The 22,548-nt window shown below is 40.1% G+C and overlaps 1 protein-coding gene across 1 annotated transcript; it reads left to right on the plus strand.

Annotated features, from left to right (window-relative positions):
* The first annotated feature begins 640 nt into the window (after window positions 1–640).
* On the plus strand, window positions 641–22,359 carry kif14 (kinesin family member 14). The gene is made up of 29 exons (XM_044362153.1): window positions 641–1,983; window positions 2,732–2,986; window positions 3,144–3,231; window positions 3,388–3,486; window positions 3,780–3,832; window positions 3,949–3,979; window positions 6,972–7,079; window positions 7,192–7,308; window positions 7,678–7,796; window positions 8,189–8,361; window positions 9,770–9,917; window positions 10,380–10,443; window positions 10,604–10,788; window positions 10,991–11,093; window positions 11,286–11,443; window positions 11,605–11,752; window positions 12,176–12,322; window positions 13,026–13,158; window positions 13,638–13,731; window positions 13,892–14,033; window positions 14,583–14,689; window positions 16,065–16,165; window positions 16,562–16,792; window positions 17,147–17,334; window positions 17,855–18,007; window positions 18,435–18,569; window positions 18,791–18,865; window positions 20,988–21,129; window positions 21,251–22,359. Exons 1-29 carry the CDS (start codon window positions 920–922, stop codon window positions 21,622–21,624), a joined length of 4,935 nt encoding a protein of 1,644 aa, XP_044218088.1. The 5' UTR covers window positions 641–919; the 3' UTR covers window positions 21,625–22,359.
* Window positions 22,360–22,548: the final 189 nt, after the last annotated feature.

The raw sequence follows: 22,548 nt of genomic DNA on the forward strand, positions 1-22,548 counted from the left end.
GTCTGTATTTCACTCTTGGGCACTTAAGCAGCACCAGTGCTTGTTGACATGATAGCTTGAAGTATAGACAGGTCCTCCAGCTGAGGATCAGCATATTGACACTGCTGCTCTGAAATTTGTCCTGGACATGTTTTTTGTTTGAATCATTTCATTAGAGCATTGGGCAGCAGGGAGGTCTTTAACTGGGTGGTAAGAGGTTTGACCTATGTCACTTGCAAATCCTTTCTAGCTGACCATAACCATTGACCTCCCTAGGGAACTAAAAAAAACAACACAGAATTCCCCTCTGAGTATATTAAGTATCACATTAGATGCAAAGTCCAAACTCAGTATTGGTCTTCTGTTTTTTCAATCAAATCCCTCTATTGTTTTTTTGTTGTTATTATTTCTATTTAAACTATGGAGTGAACGTGACTTTTATCTAAAGGCGGGAGGCTTATTCTAGATTTAACAAATGAATTTGACATTTTCTCTATTGGAGTACCACCAGAAGTGCAAATAACAACGGATACTGTGCGAGTCACAATATAACGTTGAGTTTGCTGCCATCTAGTGTCGATCTCAGGTGCTTACATCACATGCGTTGACCAAAACATGACGTAACGATTCCCGAGAATTCAGCCAATCAGCTGTCACAAGTGGGGACAGTTTGAAATTGAAGCGGGTGAAGGCGGAAGGGACGAAGGGAAAATAATAAACAAAAGTAGCTCGGTTTGCTTGAACACAGCTCAGGTTTTATTCAAATGGATTCATTTTCACTTTTAAACTGCATACTGAGGTGTACCCGCGTCCGTTTATCGTGTTTTTCATGTCGTTTACTGTTTTGTAGTTAAAGTAACCCGAGTGGAGTTGCCGTTAGCTAACGTTGATCCATAAGCTAGTTTTAACCGTTTTGTTTTTAGCAGCCGACTAATTTACCATGTCGTTGTTTAGTGTGCAAGCGAGGAAGCACACAGCGTACTATGACCATCTAATGTCGACATCGACCTCCAGGACACCGCGCCCGTCGGAGCGGAAAGCGACAGACTCAACGCTGGGCAAGAGTGAGATAACATCGGGAGACTCTGCGTGTGAAGACAGCAGATCATGTGATAAGAGCAGACAGGTAAACAGAACTTATGTCGTCTCTGCACTGTCAAAAAGCGGCAGTGGGCAGCAGACCCCTTACCGTGGTCGCCTCACCCTTCAGAGGAGGTCAAGAAGAAAGACCGGGGCTGACACTACGGAGAAAACGATGGTTGAAAGCAGTCAGAACACCACCCCAGCTCCGGAGAAGAGACTGACCCTGCAGCGTAGGACCAGGACTCCTTCAATGGATAAAAGCGCACAGGTGCAGCGTGGGGTCAGCGGTGCCAACGCGCATCCAACACCGAAAATCCTCAGTGAACCAAACGGTAGGACACCCGGTTTATTCCGCTCAATGAGTTTAAGAGAAACGGCCTCAAAGAGCAAAGGAAAAGAGACGGCTGCTCATGCGGAAACCTCGGGGAGGCTGGCGCACGGCAAGACGCCATCCTCTTCCTCAGCGTCCTCCACAGGTAGGCAGCTAGAGGACCAGGCCCAAACATTTAAAACCCCGACCAAAAAGACCCCGTTTGAGAGAATCGCCGCCAAGAGAGACGTTTTTGAAAGGCTGGCAGTGAAAGAAGTTCCTAAACCAGTGGCAGTAAAATCTGCAACTCTAGAAAGGTCAAAATCCCGAGTACAGCAAACAGCAGAGGACATTAAGCCTGTCCCAGCTCCTCGGATCAGCAAGGTGTCAGCAGGTGTTCACAAACCTAACGCCGCGCCGCAGGTGAGGAAGACTTCCACCGCTTTGTCGTCAAGCCTAAAAGGAGACGTGACCAGGAGCTCCACTCCTGCTCCAGGACCTCCTGAGCAGTTCCTGTCTCGTCCCAGTGAGGCTCTGAAGCAGCAGGATTTATTTAAGATGGAAAACAGTGCAGTGACTGTTGCAGTCCGTGTCCGCCCTTTCAATGACAGGTTTGTATTTACCTTAACTGATGGGCAAACTGTGCAGGAATAGATGATGAATTAAATGAATGAATGAATTTATTTGATGATTAAAAACACACAACACTGCACTGCAGTCATTACGTAGATTAAAAATCACAGAGGATGAAAATACAGTAAAGTCAGAAGACTTATTTCTATCGCCTGTCCATTTTCATTCACATATCTGTCAACATGTAAGGGTCTGGGTGTCCAAAATTTACTGCTGAGCCATCTGGAGGTGTCATCAGCCTTATTCAACCAAACATCAATATAAAACAGTAATGTTTGCCAGAATTATAATATTGGCACCCCTACACCCACTTTCCATTCAGAATATGACACAAAGTGTAGTTTAATCAGATCCTTTGTATTGAAAATACCCCAATGTGAGATTATTTTATGTGGCTGTAAGCAGGGCTATACAGTGTATTCTGGATGAGCAAAGGAAGTGAATTTTATCATTTCTCAAATTTTAGGCGTTTTGTCAAATGAAACACGAATAACAATTTATTTTTCAACATGTTTCAGACATTATAAACATGAAATAGATACAAGACTGTTTACTCCAGGATGTTTAGGAATTTTCTGAGCTGCAAAATAAAGACCAAACTACAAACACTGTACATGTGTAGCTTATGGACATGCTCACATTTACAGTAAGGAAAAAAATAAATCTTTCTGGTAGACAAAATTCATTTCTGAAATGATGTTTGTGAATATTTATTCTTTGTTATAGGGAGAAGGCAGAAAAGGCATCACAAGTCATCTTCATGAATGGACAGGAGACTGTTGTCCAGCATCCTGTCTCGAAACAGAACTACTCCTTCATCTATGACTTCTCCCTCTGCTCGGTGGATAAGAGCGACCCTGCCTTCGTCAGCCAGCAGACGGTGTACGAGACACTGGCCAAACCTCTGCTACTGAGGGCCTTCGAAGGATTCAACACCTGCCTGTTTGCTTACGGCCAAACAGGCTCTGGTAAATCTTATACGTGAGTATTTTTGGCTTTAATTTATTATAGTCACTCATTTCCGATTAAATCACTTTCCTACACATCACTTCACTTTTTTTAGCTCGTAAAAATGCATGCTGTTTTTGAAATGTTTTTGAACTGTCAGTTTGATCTGTTTGAAATGGTTGTTTCACAGGATGATGGGCTTTGGAGAAGAGGCAGGGGTAATCCCACGGTTCTGTCAGGAGCTTTTTTCCAGACTGGCTTCCATGGAAAACGAAGAGGTAAAATGTCACGTAGAAGCATTTATTTATTATTTCTAAAGAAGTTTTACTTGAAAAATCTGGAGTCTGCATTGTTTCTCTAAGATTAAAAGACTTCTATTCTTTTTCTGGTTACATAACTCATCAAATTACTAAATTTGGGTTGTTATACTTCAGGTCAAATGTCATGTAGAGATGAGCTTCTTTGAAGTGTACAATGAGAAGATCCATGACCTCCTGGTGACCAGAGATGACCCAAACCAGAAGAGGATGCCTGTAAGTAGTTTTCAACCAACTGGGATGCCCTCCAAAAACCAGAAAACTATTGGTAATATTTTTTTTTGTGGCTTGTGAGTTTGTTATCTTTTTACTAGCCACTGTGGCACATAAACCATCCTAATTTTAAGAGTTTCCTGTCATTGTCATTTAAGATAACATAGAACATCTACCTGATGATCTCAAATTTCAGAGATGAACTCTGAATGCCTTTTTTATGGTCAGTGTTGTAGGGCTGAATAACCTAACAATGTGTAGAGTCATGATAAAACACAGTTTATTTGTGTTACCAGCTGAGAGTGAGGGAACATCCAGTCCACGGTCCCTACGTTGCGGATCTCTCTGCGTAAGAAAACCCTTTTCTTTCTTTTGGTATATCACTCTTCAGTAAAGGCCAAAAGAACATGCTTAGGCTTAAATGCTGTGATTTGCAGAATTTCACACTTTGCTATTTCTCCACAGGAATGTTGTGAGCTCCTACAGTGACATTCAGGTACGTTGAACCTGCTGTCAAAATATGTTTTCATTTAGATCCTTAGCATTTACTCAACTTTATTTATATAGCACTTTACACACAACACAGTTGATCCAAATGCTTTACAGCACACACAGAAGGAAACAAACACAATAGAAGAGAAGATAAATCAGAGTGATGATTATAATAATGATGATAATAGTAATAATAATAGTAAAGGCACATGGTCACACAGAGCCCATAGAGACAACACAGACCCACAGAGACTTAAGGAGATTAACCTAAGCTTGTTAAGTTAGGCACAGTTAAAGGCTAATGAGTTGAAGTGTGTTTTAAGATGACTCTTGAAAACTTTAATAGCGGGGGAGAATGGGATGGTGGGAGGAAGAGAATTCCATAGTTTTGGGGCAGGGACAGAGAAAGCCCTGTCCCCATAACACTTAGTCCTGGATCTTGGGACAGACAGAGGTCGTTGGTCAGACGTCTCTATTCTCTGACAGTGTGATATGGGGATAGGAGTTCTGTAATGTAAGAAGGGGCGAATCCAATTAACACCTTGTTGACAAACATCAGGTTTTTAAAATCAGTTCTGTAGCTAACAGGCAGCCAGTGTAGAGAGGCAAGAATGGGAGTAATATGCTCCCTCTTTTTTTGACCTTGTCAAAACTCTTGCTGCTGCATTCTGAACTAGTTGGAGACGGGGTAAACAAGACTGAGTGGTACCAAAATATAAGGAGTTGCAATAATCAAAGCGGGAGGGTATGAAGGCATGGATAACTTTCTCCAGGTCAGAAGTACAGAGAATTGATTTGAATTTGGAGATGATGCGGAGCTGCATGAAGCTTAATTTTACAACTTGATTGATTTTGTTTGTCAAAATTCAATCTTGAATCAAATAAAACTCCAAGAGTGTTTGCATGTGATTTAACAGAGGGGCCAATGGGCCAAGATGAGGAGAAATAACATTGGCCAAAAGCTGTGGTCCAAGTAAAATAACTTCAGTTTTATTCTCATTGAGCTCAAGAAAGTTTGCAGCCATCCAGGATTTAATGTCTTGAAGACAGTTATTGAAGTCAGTTAGTTTGTTGTAGTTATTAGGCTCTATGAGGAGGTAGATCTGTGTGTCATCGGCATAACAGTGAAAAGAAATAATAATATGGCCAAGCAGAAGCAAATAGTTGGAGAAGAGGATTGGACCAAGTATGGAACCTTGGGGGCTGAGGAAGAAGATGCGTTGCTAATAGAGACACTGAAAGATCTGTTGGATAAATATGAAGAAAACTAGTTTAAGGTAGAACCAGAGACCCTCACCCATTGGTTTAACTTGTGAATGAGAATAAAATGATCTACTGTGTCAAAGGCTGCAGTAGGAGCAAGAGGACGGAGCAGTTACCTGAGTCAACAGCTAGAAGGAGGTCATTAGTTTTTCTCAGTAATGCAGATTCAGTTCTGTGAAGAGCTCTGAAACCGGATTGAAAAATGCAGTTTTTAGCCAGGTGGGACAACAGTTAGTTAAAAACTACCTTTTCAAGGATTTTAGAGAGAAAGGGACAAGAAAGGGAGTTCGGAGATTGGTGTGTAATTATTGAGTACTGAAGGATCTGTGAAGATTCTGTTTCTTTTTTTCTTTTTTTAAGTGGCTGGACCACTGCATGTTTGAAAGATTAGGGAACATGGCTGTTTTCCAGGGAGCTATTGATAACTGAAAGAATGCTGGGGCCGATGGAGCCAATAACTACTTTGAAGACTTTAGTTGGAATAATGTCGAGAGAACAAGTGGAGGTCTTCATAGAAGTGATAATATGATGAAATTCTGGTAAAATGATGGAGTTATGGGAATTTGGAACTGCAGTGTTCTCAGAGGAGATGGTTAGGCTGTCTACAGATGGTCTAATACTAGCTCTGATGCCAAGTACTTTGTGTCTGAAGAAGTTTAGGAAATCCTCACATTTAGAGACAGACACTTCTAAGTAGGAGGTGAAGGTGGAGTTTAACACACTAAAACTAGAGGACTGCAATGGAAATAAGCCTTCAGGCTTTATTGTGTTTTTCATCCTTGGTGATTTTTAATGTATGTAATGACTGCAGTGCAGTGTTATATGTGTAATCATCAAATAAATTCAGTCATTCAGAAAGTACCCTGGGATTATGACAGCTTTTGTCAATAAGATTAGACATATATTGAGCCCTGGCTTTTTTAACAGCCAGCTGGTATTTATCCAAGAGATCCTTCAGAATTTGAAATGAGATCTGCAATTTATCCCACTTCCACCTCCACTCTGCCCTTCTGCATGCTCTCCTTATTTCTCTAGTATTAATGTTAATAAGCCACAGTGAGGCCAAAGACTTATGTTTTTTTAGTTTTGACTGGTGCAACAGAGTAAAGGGTGGCCAAAACAGTGCTGTTGAATAGTGAGACAAGTTCCTCTGTGCTCACATGAGATGGTGCAGCCTCGATACTGGCGGTGATGGGAGCTTCTCTATAGCCTTCTGCAAACCTAGTGGCAGTGGAAGAATTTAGACTATGGGAGTGGAGAAGAGCAGGACGGACAGGGGAAGTATGAGGTAAATCAAGATAAAAAATTATGCCCTGTGATCAAATAGGTGAGAATCTTCTATCACAGGGTTGGAGATGGCGAGACCTTAGGAGAGAGATAAATCTAGGGTATGGCCTTTAACATGAGTTGGGCCATTCACTTATAGTTGGAGACCAAAGGATTCAAGTAAATTTATAAAATCACAGGTCAGGTTTAGCCAATGCTCTTAAGTAGAAGAACTTTGACTAAGTGAGCATGTCTGGGTTGAGTGTCAGGTAGACAAAGATACCAAGAATAAATACAGACATCACTGTTTGACTGAATATTAATGTCTTGGACGTGCAGTGCAGGCACACAACAGAGATTTTGTGCATCCAATACATACCAGAGTATAACATATACAACAAGAATGCTGTTGATGACCAGAAGACCACACAGAGATTCAGTCATTATTCACTGTGTCATTTTTCCAGGGATGGCTGGAGCTGGGAAACAAGCAGAGAGCCACAGCAGCCACAGGAATGAACGACAAGAGCTCCAGATCTCATTCCGTCTTCACCCTTGTTATGACCCAGACCAAGGTATACCCTCTCAACCGGATCGTATGTACCCACATAAATACCCACAAACAAACAAAAACTTGCCTAATAAAGTCTGACATATTGTTTTTTTTCTGTGTGTGTCGGTATACAGACAGAGTTTGTGGAGGGAGAGGAACATGACCACAGTATCACCAGCAGGATCAACTTGGTGGACCTGGCAGGCAGCGAACGTTGTAACTCAGCTCAGACAAGCGGAGAGCGACTCAGGGTACATACACACACACACACACACACACACACACACACACACACACTGTGGTATCCTTTGGTAACTGCTTCTCAAATACTAAAATCTCCATTTCCCAGCCATTTCAGGATGCTTCTTTTTTGTGTTACAATGTTTCTATGTGAATTTAACAAGAAGAGTCTATAAAAAGTATTGCATTAGGACAGTTTTGAGATGAACTACTCCATTCCGTTTAGTTTAGTAACGATATTAGACTGTAAAAATGACAGAAGGTTGAGGTTAATTCTAGCAGTATAGTAGCTGCATTTTCATAAAACAGCATGTGCAAATATTCAAATAAGTTTGGTTCATGAATGATTGTAATGACATTTTTTTTCTATATCATCATAGGAGGGCGCTAGCATCAACAAATCCCTGCTTACCCTTGGAAAGGTCATCTCTGCCTTATCAGAACAGGTGCTGACCAGGAAGAAGGTCTTCATACCGTACAGAGAGTCCGTCCTTACATGGTGAGAGAACAGTATGCTTGCACACACGTAGCTGATGCAGAACACAATGCTTGTTTTTCTGAGCTCTCTTTTTTTTAGTGCTTTTTTAAAAAATAAGAAACATAAATCTGGTCTACAATTTCATGCAGTATAACAAAGTTGTTTGCGACAAATGCACATCAGACTCGTATGAAGAAGAAAATGTATTCGTAGTACTTGGAAAATGGAGGACATTAAATAAAATGACATAATTATAAATGTGGTGCACATAGAAATTGTACAACTGAAAAGACAATCTTGTCAAAATACATATGTTTTACATTTTCTCTAAGCCACAGCGGATTTCTGACCTAGTCAGCATTTCCAGTTTAGAAAGATGATTCTGACCAAGTCCCTTTTTCTTTCTCCTCCAGGCTGTTAAAAGAGAGCATTGGTGGTAACTCCAAGACGGCCATGATTGCCACACTGAGCCCAGCAGGCAGCAATGTGGAGGAAAGCCTCAGCACCCTGCGCTACGCCCAGCAGGCCCGCACGATCATTAACATCGCCAAGGTCAATGAGGACACCAATGCCAAGCTCATCAGAGGTCAGACACTCAAACTATACACATTCAAAAACCTCAGCCAGACTAACTGATCTCTGACTATTGTTATTTTAACTGCATTATAACCGCAATAAGCTTCGTACACCTATTAATTAAGACCTCCTTAACGGTATTACATGGTGAATTGTTTTATTATGTTTATCAGTATGTTTGTGAACATGTGTGTACATGCATGAATCCCTTCACTTGCTTGTAGTTTTCAGTGATTTTTGCACATACACTGTACTGATTACTGTGGATGTTGCCAGTTGTGTGGTAGATGTGGCCAAGGTGAACTCTCTGCCACCATAGACTGTAGAAAAATATGAATATAGCCTCTGTGACATCAACTGAGGGGAAATTGGAACAAGACTAACAAAACATCTTGCTGCCTTGGGAAAACAATTTTTATCTGCTAATAGAGATTTATTTTCACCCTGCACATACATAGTACATTATGTTTTTCTAGAAATTCAGGCTCTTTGTGAATCTGAACATCTGCAGTCCTACACAAACAGCAGCGCACCTGGTTTCCTTTACTCAAAAGGAAAACCAAAGATGGATTTTCTTTACTGAGCAGGGTTGTTTACATAGTTTTGGCATCACAGATGTGAACAGTATCACAGGTGGGAACAGTATTTGTACACTGGAAGAATCTCACAGTATAAAATATTGTTTTTAAAGCAACATTACTCATTTCTTAATGATCACCATATTCTCAATAGCTTAGTCACTCATTTTTGAACCATTCACACACTTGTCTTGTGTCTGTCTTACTTGTTACATGTGTCTTACTTCATCTACCTCTTTTTTTTCTTTCTGTCTTCCTTCTCACTATCTCCGTAAGTCTCACTCTTTCTTTATAAGTGAATCTCTGTCTTTCTACTTGTGTCTTGCTCTTGATCTCCTCTCTCTCTCTCCCACTTACCCTCCTGTCTACCCATCTATCCATCACCAGCTTATGCACTACCCAGTTCAATTAAGGCCTGGCCCTAACCTTGCCTCCAGGCCATATTTATGCACTGTCAGCTGCACATGGCGGCTAACTGTCATGCAAGTATTATTTTTCATAAGATGATGGTGCTGCTGTTTGACGTTTTTAGCACTAAGGGGAGCTCTTGCTGTGGATTTCTCTCATATTGCCTGTCAGTGTGTGATAATCAAAGTGAATATGATTAAGGTATTATAAATCAGGTCAATGTTGGTCAGTAATGGCCTTTTTGATAAGTCTGATTGTTGTGGAGTTGACTGACAAAATCTGAATATTTGTGTAGCTTCTGTTAAAATCACCTCTTAAAACACACTGTCAGGACTTTTCTGTAATCCTTGTAATTTCATATTATTGCTCCAGACTGTTATATGTATTTTTAGCTATAAAAAACATTTTTGGACAAACTGTGTTTGTTTTCAGAGCTCAAGGCAGAGGTGGAGAAGCTGCGAGCGGCTCAGACGAGCTCTCAGGGCATCGAACCAGAGAGGGTCAGGCTGTTCCAGCAGGAGATCACTGCCTTGAGGAACAAACTCTGTCAGCAAGAGAGAGAAATGGTCGAAGCCAACCGGTCAGCATCACTGAAACAATTATAACTTTTTAAACATTATTTTTATTTGTCTGATGCAGCAGACCCACATATTCTCCTTTTGAGAGGATTTAAGTGAAAGCTACAGTTGATTTCCACATTTTAGAGAAACCTAGTGATTTTTTTTTTTATACTCATTATTATAAATATATATAGATGTGTTGCATATATTTAAACATCAACCATTTAAAACAAGATAACATTAAATCATGCTGAAATACAAATATTAAAATCATATTAATATTATGTAGATTAGCAGAATATTCAGATATTTTCCATTTTCAATGCGGGTGTTTTTTCCTTTTTTAAAGAAAAAAAAAATTAGGCATTGAGAAGGTTTAGAAGAGAGTGAGTAGGGGTCAGGGATACATATTAGAGAATAATGATAGAATTGGATCTCAGGTGATTGAAGTCTTTGTTTTGTTTAATTTTATTTCCTGACAGGGCATGGAGAGAGAAACTGGAAAAAGCTGAAATTCGCAAACGTGAAGAGACCAAAGAGCTGCAGGTAATTTGTTCTGAGCAGGACATTTATTTCTATTTTATTTTTTAGTTTCCTATATATGTAGTTGTGCATTTTAGCGTCAAGCCTCTCATCCACAGTTTGTAACAGTGCAGTAATTGCAGACTTTCACCACACTTACTCTTTTTGCTCTTTGTGTCTTCAGAAATCAGGTGTGACATTTAAAGTGGACAACCGTCTTCCCAACCTGGTGAACCTGAACGAGGATCCCCAGCTGTCTGAAATGCTTCTCTACATGATCAAAGAGGGTCGAACCACAGTTGGCAAACTCAAGTCTGACTCCACCCATGACATCCAGCTGACAGGAGCCCTCATCGCTGACCAACACTGGTGAGAACAAATGGCTAGAGGGTTTGAAAATGCTAGTGGCAGCAACAACTGCATGTATGCTTGACATTTAGTTTATTGTTAATGATTTGAGGAATGTATTTTTTGTATCTATTTACCTATCAATGTTTTAATCCACCTATTATCTATTTTATTTTTTAGCTACAGCGGATATTCAATCTGAAACTTTTTTTGTTTGTTTTAGTATTATAACCAACATCCAGGGTACTGTCAGCATCACTCCCATGGAAAACGCCAAGACCTTTGTTAATGGAAACCTAATGTCTGAATCCACTGTCCTACACCATGTAAGTCCCATCTGAACTTTAGCATTATACTATGGGCTAACTTAGAAAACATAGTGCAATGGCTTTCTTTGTTGCTATTTGTAATTTTTTCTAAATGAAACCCAGCAGCCAAATTAAACATGGCCAGCCTGTTTGTCTATTTTATGTTTAAATTTAACTCTTCTTATCTGTGGGTGTGTGTGTGGTTTCCAGGGTGACAGAGTGATTCTTGGTGGGGACCACTACTTCCGTTTCAACCATCCAGCAGAGGTGCAGTCTGGGAAACGCGGTTCATGCTGGACAGGTGCAGGCGACGGCCACAAAGACTTTGAATTTGCCAAAAATGAGCTGCTCGCAGCTCAAAGAGCTCAGTAAGTGAAAATGATCATTCACATAAAGATAGAAATTATAAAACAACTAAATCTGCACTCGTAGTCTGTTTTATGTTTTTTGGGCGACATCTATTTGTCCAGACTAATAATCAAAATGAGTTTTGGTTGAATTCCACTTAAGCCAACTTTGTGTGTCTCAGGCTGGAGGCAGAAATTGAAGAAGCCCATGTGAAGGCGAAAGAAGAGATGATGCAGGGAATCCAGATGGCCAAAGAGGTGGCCCAGAAGGAGCTGCATGACCAGAAGGCACTTTTTGAAGAGAAGATCCGAGCCCTGGAGAAAGAGCTGGTACAAAACACTGTCACTTTTTTATTTTTTATGTGAAAAGACTAAACATTTATTCTCTTTCTATGATCTGTTATGTTGTTATGTTACTTACCTGGCATTTCTGCCATTAACGATAACAAACATGAATATTACTGAGTTCCATCTCAGTGCAACATAGTTCTGACCCATTTCATTCTTTACATTATGTTGATTGTGTGTTGACAGTCTACAAATTTTAGGTTGTACTTCTGTTGCAGATATAAGTCAATTTGCATAAATTTGTCACCAAACTGCCTGAACTATAATTACAAACAGAAATCAGCATTTATATATTTTAATTGTTTATTATATTGCATTATTACAGAACCACATTTTTTTTATACTTTCACACCCAGTCAATGAGTGCAACCAGTACCGACTAATACCAAAATATAATTCATTCAGAACGAGGAAAATGAGCGGAAGCGTCTCCACAAGCTAGACCAGCAGAGGGTGGCCAGCCAGATGGCGGAGCTGAAGATAGCCAAGCAAGAGCTGGAGCAGGAGGTGGACACCCACAAGAAACGCCTCCGCCTGCACATGGAGACCCAGGTCAGCACCCAGAACAACACTTGAGAATGTTAAATTTCCTCTTCACTTTAGGAAAATTGACTATTAAGTTCTGGGAAGTTTTTTTGTGCTAGACAGGTTGTATTTCATCAGACAAGTGGAAAAGTACTCCCACACAGGCACCTCAAGCACACATGAAGACGATTTATCTGATCACTCATACTGGAGATAAACATAGCACACCTTTATTAAGCTACTGAACATGCCTTTAATGTAGGTTTGCTATATGGATTGGGTCTCTGAAGTTACAGTATGGATAAAAGTGTAAATAACTTTTGAATTTGATGACCTGGAAGAGAGTGCTCCCCATGAAGTACTTACAGCTTGGCCTGCAGTCATAGATATATAGTGGGTAGTAAATATGCAGTATCTATGAAAAGAGAAGTATGAAAATTTAAAAGTCATTTCAGTCAGCTTTCTGCATTTTTCTTTTTTGAGCCTCAGATGTCTGTTCGACAGGAAATTTGGATTATTCCTGTAACCATAAATGACATCATCGCATTTATTTGCTCATTCTCCTGATGATCTAAAATGAGCTGGAGAGTCTTAAATAAATATGCTGACACCAGGTTTCATGTTTAACTGATGGGCCATTTGGGGTGTGTTTTGAGCTGGCTTGGCTTTAGGCATAATGTTTTGGCCCAGTGGTTTTTAATGGTTTGTGCATTACCATGATTCACTCCAGGTGATGGAGGAACACCGTGTGTGTCAAGCAAGGATTGTCGAGGCCCTGGAGGCGGAGAAGAGAAAAATCAGCAAAGAGCTGGAGGAGATGCAGAAGAGAAGAGCCGTAAGGGAAATTCAGACTCCTAGAAATGGTGAGCGATTTTCAAGTCACTACTGAACCATAGTGGTTATTTACACTACATAAGTTGAGTTTTAAATGGATAGGGTCCATTCAAGGCAGAAAATATCTGTTGGCCTGATATATACACTGGACTATACACAAGTTTAATAGGGGCAGGGAGTCCATAGATCTTATTTAACTTAGTATTTCATTGCAAGGCGGAAGGCAACTCAAGCATAGATAGCGTTAATCTACAGTAGACACACTAGATAACAGTAGGAATTGCATTGATTATTATTTACTGCATATGATAAATGTTTCCTCCATACAGTTGTTTGATTCGCTTAGAAGTCTGTCAAACAGGAAATCTGAATTATTCTTGTCACCATATATGACATTATCTAACAATATCTGTACTGATGGCATAGGCTGAACCCCATCTAGTGCTACCAAATCAGGCTGAGATTAAGACCATCTGAGACTAATGCTCTTTGTGTGTCTTTATTGTAGCCTCTCCACAGTGGGACTCCATGAAGCTGTCCTTGATGATTGAAGAAGCCAATAAGATCAGTGCTAAACTGAAGAAAAACACAGTCTTTAGCAGGTATGATAAGATGCTATCCTTAGTGACTAAACATATAACATGTTTCAAATGACAGTCATCTCATTTTGCAGCTTTTCCTCAAAGAAAGCTGTATCTTAAACTTAGCAGTGTAAATGTAATCCGACTTTTGCCATTACCACTTGAATACGTTCTGTTTTAGACATGAAAGCTCTGATGATGAGAACCTGGAGCAAGGAGGTGTGCTACAGGTGCGGGTTCAAAACATGAAGCTGGGGATCTCCACTTTCTGGAGCCTGGACAAGTTCCAGAACAACATGGCTGCCATGAGAGAGCTGGAGCAGGTTTGCTTAAAATCATTTCTGCCTTTCTGTCATAATAGATTAAATTTCTTAAAATGTTTTAAGACGTGCAAATGTTGACATCTTATCTGGAACCTGGCTAATTCAAATTTTGCTGCTGTTATTTGCTCTTATAAAATGAAATGGTCCAACAGTCCAAAAACATGCAGATCAGATCATGTGACCTGTTCAGGGTGTTTGCTTAGATCAGTTTTTAATTACAATAAAGGGAACTGAAGGTGGATGGAGGAATTTCTTAAACGATTATTTTAATGGCACACTATTGGACCAACAAAATGCTACAAAATTTGTAGGAACCCTGTACACACTTGCTTATTGAATCTGATCAGTACCCTAATAATCGAATATTTATTGCCTGTTAAGAGTCCGACATCAATTGAAGTGTGTTTGCCAATTTCCCACGCATATGACCAGAGTCCAAAATGGGTTGTTTTATGCCTGACAAAGGGATGCTGCCTCACATTGCTTTGGTTTTCTCATTAAGTTGAGTAAATGAGACTGGGCATGTCAGCAATAGTTTATTCTCCGCAGGGGGATTCCACCTCTAAAGATGACGATGTGTTTTATGACCCTGATGATGAGTGGGAGCAAGATATATCGGCCTCCTCCGCTTCCACCTCCTCCTTCTCACGCCGAAGGTAATTATCTAGCTGTACCCCTCTCCTCTCCTCTCCTTCCTATCCATCAACCCTCTTACCAATTACTTACATTTACATTATATTTCAGGGGATTAATTGCTATTCTCGGCTGTTTACTTGAAAAGTGTAAGCAGGCAAGTGTTCAAAAGCACCTACAACATGTTCCTGTCTGAAGTACATGACAGTCTGTCTGCCAGTGCCCGCCTTACTGTCTTTCAAAGGTTGCCGGGGTTTGGATGGACGATGCTTTTGCCTTAATAGTATGTGGGTTTTAAATCCACAGCCCCCATACTTGACTCTTCTTTTAATGTGAAAAGTGTATCAGGCAAATTGGTGCATATGGAAAGTTGAAAAGTATGTGGATGGAACACGGAAAATCATTTTTGTCCAACAGTTTGGAAGATTTTGGTTATTTTTACAAAGTCCTCCTAGTTTCCACCGATTTGATTTACAACCTGGCGCATATTTCTGACATTCAACACATCCTTTTTTTTTTTTTTTTTCTCTTTCATGAAAAGTTGACATGAAATTGCAGCCCACAGAATATTTCCCTCTCTATTCTTTTTCCTCTGTTTATTAATTTCATTTCCATGAAGGCCAGGCCAAGGGGTTTAGAAACGGAAAGGACACCAACAGTCTCTGTGTTTCTCACTCTACGACCCACAACCCAAACACGCATGGACACACACACACACACACAGCGAGAGCACCTGTGGTACATGCAGAACCCCCAACATTTTCCCCCTTCATTGCTGTTATTCTTGTCAAGGATGTTTATGGTGCTCCTGGTGGTGCCTGAACTACCAGCAGACTGAGCCAAATGAAACATGGCACACGTTCTGTGGTTCCTTTATCCCTTCTCTCTCACTCTCTCTCTCTAACTCCATCAAACCCATGCCTAAGCCTTATGGTAATAGTCATAGCTGGCTACTGACCTTCCCACTTCTAGGTTGCTCATAATAACTGAAGTGTATTCGCTAAACTCGTTTGACCTTTATACACGAATATAACATGCACCCTAGCTAAGTGACACCAAATTAAGTGGAAATGTAGTCTTTTGCCAACGCCTTCAACAAAAATGTCAGCAAATTAATTGAAGCAGATGGATCTGGTAAGGAAATCCAAACAAGTGAAAAGTTGGCAGCTAGTACAGAGCAACAGACTTCATCAGTGGTTAATTTTAAAAAGTATTGGCACGACAAACTTATAAACAAACTTTGAGCCGCAATGAGTGTAATCGCTTTTGTAAAGTGCTGTAATAAACAGCCTTTGAGAACACACCAAATTAATTTTGCCCAAGTATAGAATATGAATGTGAATATGAAATGTTGGCAGGGTATTCACAGAGGTTCATTTCTGGTTTGTTTTGCTTTAGGAGCAGAAGTTTGTTGAAGAGCAGGAGAATCTCAGGGCGCCTCTATGAGATCCGTGTCCATCCGATTCAGAGCCTCCACAACGGCTCCTCACAGTCTGCTGGTGAGTCCGCCGATCAAAATAACTTATTTCATGCTCACTTACACCACATTTTAAATACTTAAGAAAATGCCAACATGACTATTAACTCTTTTTATGCAGTGGGGAAATTAGCATGGGAATAGTTATTAGGGAAAATGTGCAGCATCAACGCTTTATAGTAAATGCTAGTAGCTGATGTAAGTATCCCTTCTGCTTCAAGATCCAACTGCTGCTTTTAGATTAAAGGCTGAATAAACTGTAATAAATGAAAATGAGGTGTTACCGGTGTTATATGTATACTGGGTTCTATGATGGATTGTGTGACAAAGTGAACATTTACTATGTCACAGTGTTGTAAAAATGATGCCCAGTGAAGTCATGTCTGCACAACCCAACTCTTCACTGCATTTGTCCCAGGGTTGATGGGTGTGGCCAAACCGCCCTCCACACGTTCCAGCACCACAGACTCTACCATGCCAGGCATCTGCAAGGAGCTGGTTGGCCAATCAGTGGCCCGTCTGCGTGGTTGTAGTGGCACAGAGGAGAGCATGGCAGACAGGTTAGCCTCTGATCTGCACCTGGTGTATGTGGCAGTCCAAACCATATCTGACCTGTACGACAATCTGGATGATGACAGTCAGGAGAACGGTGAGATTCAACTCAAATTTCAAATCTTCAGTGAGTAAGAAGAGGAGCAAACTGATGCTTTTTGTGACAATATTTAATTACTTAGTAGTCAAAGTTAGTAGATAGTCAGCTAAAGGCAGGTAATTACCAGAAAGAAATCTAAGAGTTAATTCATAATATTTGTAATTGCATAAAAAATGGTTTTAGGTTCATGGTTCATGGTTTTAGGATGAGATGCCAATTCTTTCATTTATACAGTTTCAATAAAATTTATATTTGAACTTTTCTAAAGAGCCCAGGATTGCTTTCTTTTTTTCTGATTAACTGTGTAGGTGTATTTGAACAAATTGGTTTTTATTACTTTTTTTCCTGCAGTGTTTGTGTGTAATTTGGTGGCTCAGACTCAGCTTATCAAGGCCACCACAGCCATAGAGAGTGCAGTGTTTGTTATGATGCAATGGTTAGCCATTGTGAAACCTTCCTCCGGCCTACTCTACACCGTTGCTGAGGAACTCAAGAGCCAAGTCAAGAAGATGGGAGGATTCTTCCAGCTGCTCATTCAGGTAAACACAAAAAATTACCTCACTGTCTTAAAGGCCACACAGCAACATTATATTGTACTTTTTGTGGCATTTGCAGTATATAAATTATTTGAAAAGAGTGCAAAATCAGAGCTGAGAAAATGATTTTCAATTTAGCGTAGTTTTGACACGGGGTGGCTAATCAAAATGCAGAGCATTGATTGAGGGGTCTTAGCTCTGAGCTGTTTGAGCTCTGTCTATGGAAATGGCCAAGCGGAGGGAATTCTCAACCTTGAGCCCCAAACAGAACATGAATATATGGAAAATAAATCTAAATTCCTTACCAGCCTCAGCACCTAAACACACAATTTTTCTCTCTCACTCCAGATTTTTCACATTCTTAGCATTTTAATTTATTTACAGACCCCCTTCAGACTATGTTGACCGTTGTTGACTTGCTTAAATTGATTCACTGCTAAATCAATTTTAATTCCACCCATTTGTCAGTTTATTTGTGCTCACTTGATGTTGACAGAAAAATGAAATTTTTCCCCCCATCTAGGGTTGTGAATCTGAGATCACGTCAATGGTTACAGAGGCAAGGAGGAAGAGCAGTCGATGCCTGGATGCAGCATTGCTTGCACTTGGCCACCTGGCGGCGGTGACAGGCATGCCGCTGAATGCTATGGAGCTGGGTGGCCAGGCCACAGGCAAGGTAACACCACCATTAATACCGTAGTACCTACTGTCTCTGTCAAGGCTCTGGGGTCCACTGTAATCAAGCCCCCACTCCACAATATTGGAGAATGGAATATTAGCTGTGTGGATTTCAGAGCAAGGAAGATATTAGGAAGTGGGGAATCATTGAGCTGAATGCGGACACGGCATGTTTGATTTGTTGCAATTGCAGTGGCCTAGCATATTCTGCAGAGTAAACACATGTTAAGGAAATCTTGGAAACTGTGACAGTCCTTTACAGGTGCACAATATTCAGTGCAAGAGAAAGGTAAAGGTTAAGATTCAATCATATTATTGTCTTTATATATTTTGTAGCTTTTTTAGTGACTGACCAGAAAGGTGCTATGAAAAATATTATAATAAAAAATATGATTGATGTTATTGTATGATTACATTTTTTTCAGCCATCGGTGGTCATGTCTCATGACTCATGTCTGCTGAGGGGAACCAATAAAGGTGTCCGCTCTCTCGTAGAGGAGAGCCTCACCATCTCCAGAGAAATGCTGAGAGAGGCTCAGCTGTCCTATCCCAGGAACCCAGTAAGAGATCATAATCATAAACTATTCAACAATGTTGTGACTTTTGTCCACCTGCTTTTTTTTCATTTGTTGCAGAGAAACTGTATTTTAATCATCCTATAGCACAAGTTGTCATGATTATATAATTTGTAGATTTTGGTTAATAATCTACTTTCCATTGAAGTACAGGTAAATATTCTTAAAATGAGGTTTCATCATTGGTAATCTATGTGTGCTTACAGGTTCTGCAGTGCCTGAAATCCAAGACGCTTGATTTAGCACGTGCTCTGCAGAGTTACATGTATTGCCATGTTACGGTGAGTTTCACAGCATAACCAACTAAAAACTAGAATCTATGGCAATGTAACAAGACTTAGTTGCTGCTCTTGATAGTTTTGTTAAAGTTGTAAGAAACTGAGGCTTGAATTTGCAATTGTATGGGTGTTAACTATGTGGACCTGACAATCAACTCCTAGAAATGTCATCAACAACATCTCAATGCTTCCCTGCTGTACTTTTTCCTGTATGTACCTCTTGTTGCCAGCAGGTGATGTTGAACAATCATGAATTGCAAAGAACCAGAAGGAAACATTCTCCCAATATGGATTTATATGTTGTATTATGGTGTTGTTTTTGATGTCCCATCAATAATTTTATGATTTTGTTAGTCAGTGATGGAGCTGTAGTGTGAAACAGCGCAACAAGAGAAATATGTTGTTCCACTTGACGGCAGACACCAGGAAATGTTAACATAACAAATTGAGAAGGCTTGGAGCTTAATCAACTAGACATACTGGTTTCACTAAACTGTCTAATCCCTAACTCACCTTCAAGAATGAATTATTCTCCACTGATTTATGAGGCCTCATATTGTTGTTTGCTTAGAGTTAAATTTTAAATGAAAGCTATTGATTTTTGGAACTGAAAATGGTCAAAGTTAAAGTATTTGATTAATGGCATCAACTATCGGCTATCTGCAGCTTCATTACAAAAACTAGTGCTATTTGTCTGGGTAAACCCGAGCTGACAGAGACAATACGTGCCTTGCAAAGCTTCCCTGGATATGTAAAGGTTAAAAACAATCTGCCATCTTGACACAGGCTTAAATGTTACAGATTAATACCCACTCCCACAGCAGCCCTGTTAAAGATGCCACTCAGCCTTTATTGCTCCTGTAAAGCTCAATGCTCTGTAGGCTTATCTCTTCGCAGTCGCCCCTCAACGATCATTCAGGTAATGAATGTGTTGAATGAAGTGGCATCAGTCACAGCTAACAGGCTTGTTTGCCGTTATCTTAGTCACACAAACTAGCAGTTTTTTTTGTCTAAACCAACCACTGACACATAGGCGCAGGGGCATTTTGACGTCCACAGTGTTATTGTAGTCAAACAAACCTGAGTTATAGCCTGAAGCAAATACTTTCAGGGTGTCTTTTGAACAAGACGTGTGCACAGTACTGCACCTGTATATGATCATGGATGTAAATGCATCTTTTGGTATTAAATATAGCTGACTTTTCATTACTTAAACCCAAATATGTTTGACTTTATAGTTTCATGCTCTCCAGAAGTTACAGTATTGTTGTTACAGTTTAAGTAAGTAGTATTTAGTAGTAAGTAAGTATGTGTAAGCATACTTTTTAATTAACATTTTTAGAAATTATTCAAATTTTCTGTCCTATTATTCGTGCCCATTAAAAAGGACAAGATTCCCTTTGAAAACAGCTAAAAACGTTCATCAACCACAAAGAAAACATTTCTTTTTCGAGGAGAACCGTACTAAATTCTGAACAGACACAAAGCTTCCAGAGAGACAAGAGACATTTCTAAATATTCTATATATTGTGTAATGTCAATTCTGTGTTACTTTTTCTTATTTAAACAAAATACAGAAGACAAAAACTACTTAAATTTGATTGATATCGATTATTAATTATACACAAGAATGTGCATTTATAATATTAAATGTTAAAAATGTAGGTTAAAAACTGCTTATGTACACTGTGTTCCACAGTGAATAGCATAGCTCATCAACATTTTCTGCAGTACTGAAGTGAGTTGGGAAGGGGGCCATTAGGTTCATGTCACAGGAAATGACACATCACCTCGGAAGCCCCATTCATTCATTAATGACATCATTTGCAACTCTGGGTGTGGGTATGTGTGTGTCTGTGTTTGCATGCATCTGTGATCCCTGTAGATGGTCTTACAGTATATGTTGTGATACATACAGAATTGTGGCTCACAATTATAAGATCCCTAAAATATCAAGACCATTCAGGAAAATGTAGCTGGGCAATGTTATGGACATGATAATAGTAAAGAGTGAGTCCTTCAAACAGATATGGTTCGTGTATAATATCAATTTTTGTGTTACTTTTTTTACTGTTTATTTGTTCTGTCTTGTATTCATTTTTTGGATGTTCATGTCATCAAACAGGAGAAAGAGAATGACCTGGAGGAAGGGGAGGAGGACGCCTCAGCTTCCAATTGGCAGAAATTGAGAACTACAGCGACCATGTTATTCCAGCTTAATCAGGCCATCAGACAGCTGCATTCCTCCTTGTCTACCACCCTGCGAGGTGAAGTTTCTGATGTGCTCAAAATGCATGTTTAGCTGAAACTCTTATCCAGTGTGACTTATAGCAAATGCTGATTCTTGTGTCCTAAACTTCAAAATACCAATTGCCACCCTCCTTCCAGGTAAAGACAGAGACTCCAACCTCAGCAGCAGCAGAGAGCTGATCTCCTCCTCTGCCAAGGCTGTTGACGAGCTTATCACCGGTCTGTCCGAGGAGGGAGCGGCGACGCTGTCCCTGCAGCTTCCCTGTCTTCAGACCGTCGTGGCTGCACGAGACGAGCTCCACTCTGCTCTGCAGTCCCTGTCCTCCTCTTGGAACCAAGAGGAGGCGGAAGAGAGCAGAAGCTCCGTCGCTTCAGACAAGAGTACAGAAGATGAATTGTTAACCAAAGAAAGTGCTGCCTCTCGCAGTGCTGTTAGACATCGAGTTGTTAGTAAGATTGTGTATTCCCTCCCCTCAGGTGTGTCGCCCAGTGGCAGCCCGCACTGGGTGTGATGTGTAGATTTATACATCATGTAGGACTTACTGTAAAAATGAACTACTGACTTGGAGAGCACGTTGCCTCCTGCTGGTAATAACAAGTGGGTTTTTTTATATGCTCCAGTACCTCCAACCCGGCCTCAGAGGCAGAAAACACTGTGGTCTGCTTTTGTGTTTCCATCCAAGTTGTTAAAAAAATCTGTTATATACACACTCATACAATCAACTCTGTGTACTGCTTAAAAAAATCAGTTATATTCACACTCATACAATCAACTCTGCATGCTGCAAATGAGAAATCCACATATTTGTACGGGTATTATGTGGACGCAACCATTCCTATAATCGTGTCACTTCCGATATGATGTAAACATAGCATTATTGTAGAGATGTAGCTGCGGTTGTACGGTAAGAATTTGCTTTTCAGCGCTTTAAAGATATTTTTGTCACACACATATGAGTAAAAACTTCAGTCACCACAAAATTTAAAATTCATGATGGATAAACACAATTAGGATGAGTAATTGACTGTAAGGAGAAAGTTCACTTATGTTGTAACAGGCCTTCTCTGTTGTATTATATTTTTCTGGCCACTAAATTATTCTATTACATTTTTTTAAACATATAACAGTATCTGAGGTACATTTGCTGTAAAAATTAACAAAAGTTTGTCCATATTGCTTGCTGTTTTCTTTCTTGTTTTTCTTTTGTATTCTGTATAACACATATTGTAACAATTTGCACTCAGGAGAGACTTGTATCTGCAGGGTTTCTTCTTAATACATATACTCCAACATATCAGTGTTTTATGTCCTTTACAGGTGCAGTGTGTAGGATTTAGTGGCACCTATCGGTGAGGTTGCAGATTGCAAAAAAACTGAATAGCCCCCACCCCTTCTCCCCTTCCAAGGATGTAGGAGAACCCAAGGTGGCCGTGAG

Source organism: Thunnus albacares, chromosome 9, assembly GCF_914725855.1.
Source record: "Thunnus albacares chromosome 9, fThuAlb1.1, whole genome shotgun sequence".
Taxonomy (NCBI): Eukaryota; Metazoa; Chordata; class Actinopteri; order Scombriformes; family Scombridae; genus Thunnus; species Thunnus albacares.

Excerpts from the sequence above, each read along its gene's own strand:
- kif14 (XM_044362153.1), top strand. The coding sequence starts at position 920 with ATGTCGTTGTTTAGTGTGCAAGCGAGGAAGCACACAGCGTACTATGAC. Across the intron at positions 7,309-7,677 it reads CAAGCGGAGAGCGACTCAGG|GAGGGCGCTAGCATCAACAA; the intron begins GTACATACACAC and ends ATATCATCATAG. Across the intron at positions 18,866-20,987 it reads ACATGTATTGCCATGTTACG|GAGAAAGAGAATGACCTGGA; the intron begins GTGAGTTTCACA and ends GTCATCAAACAG.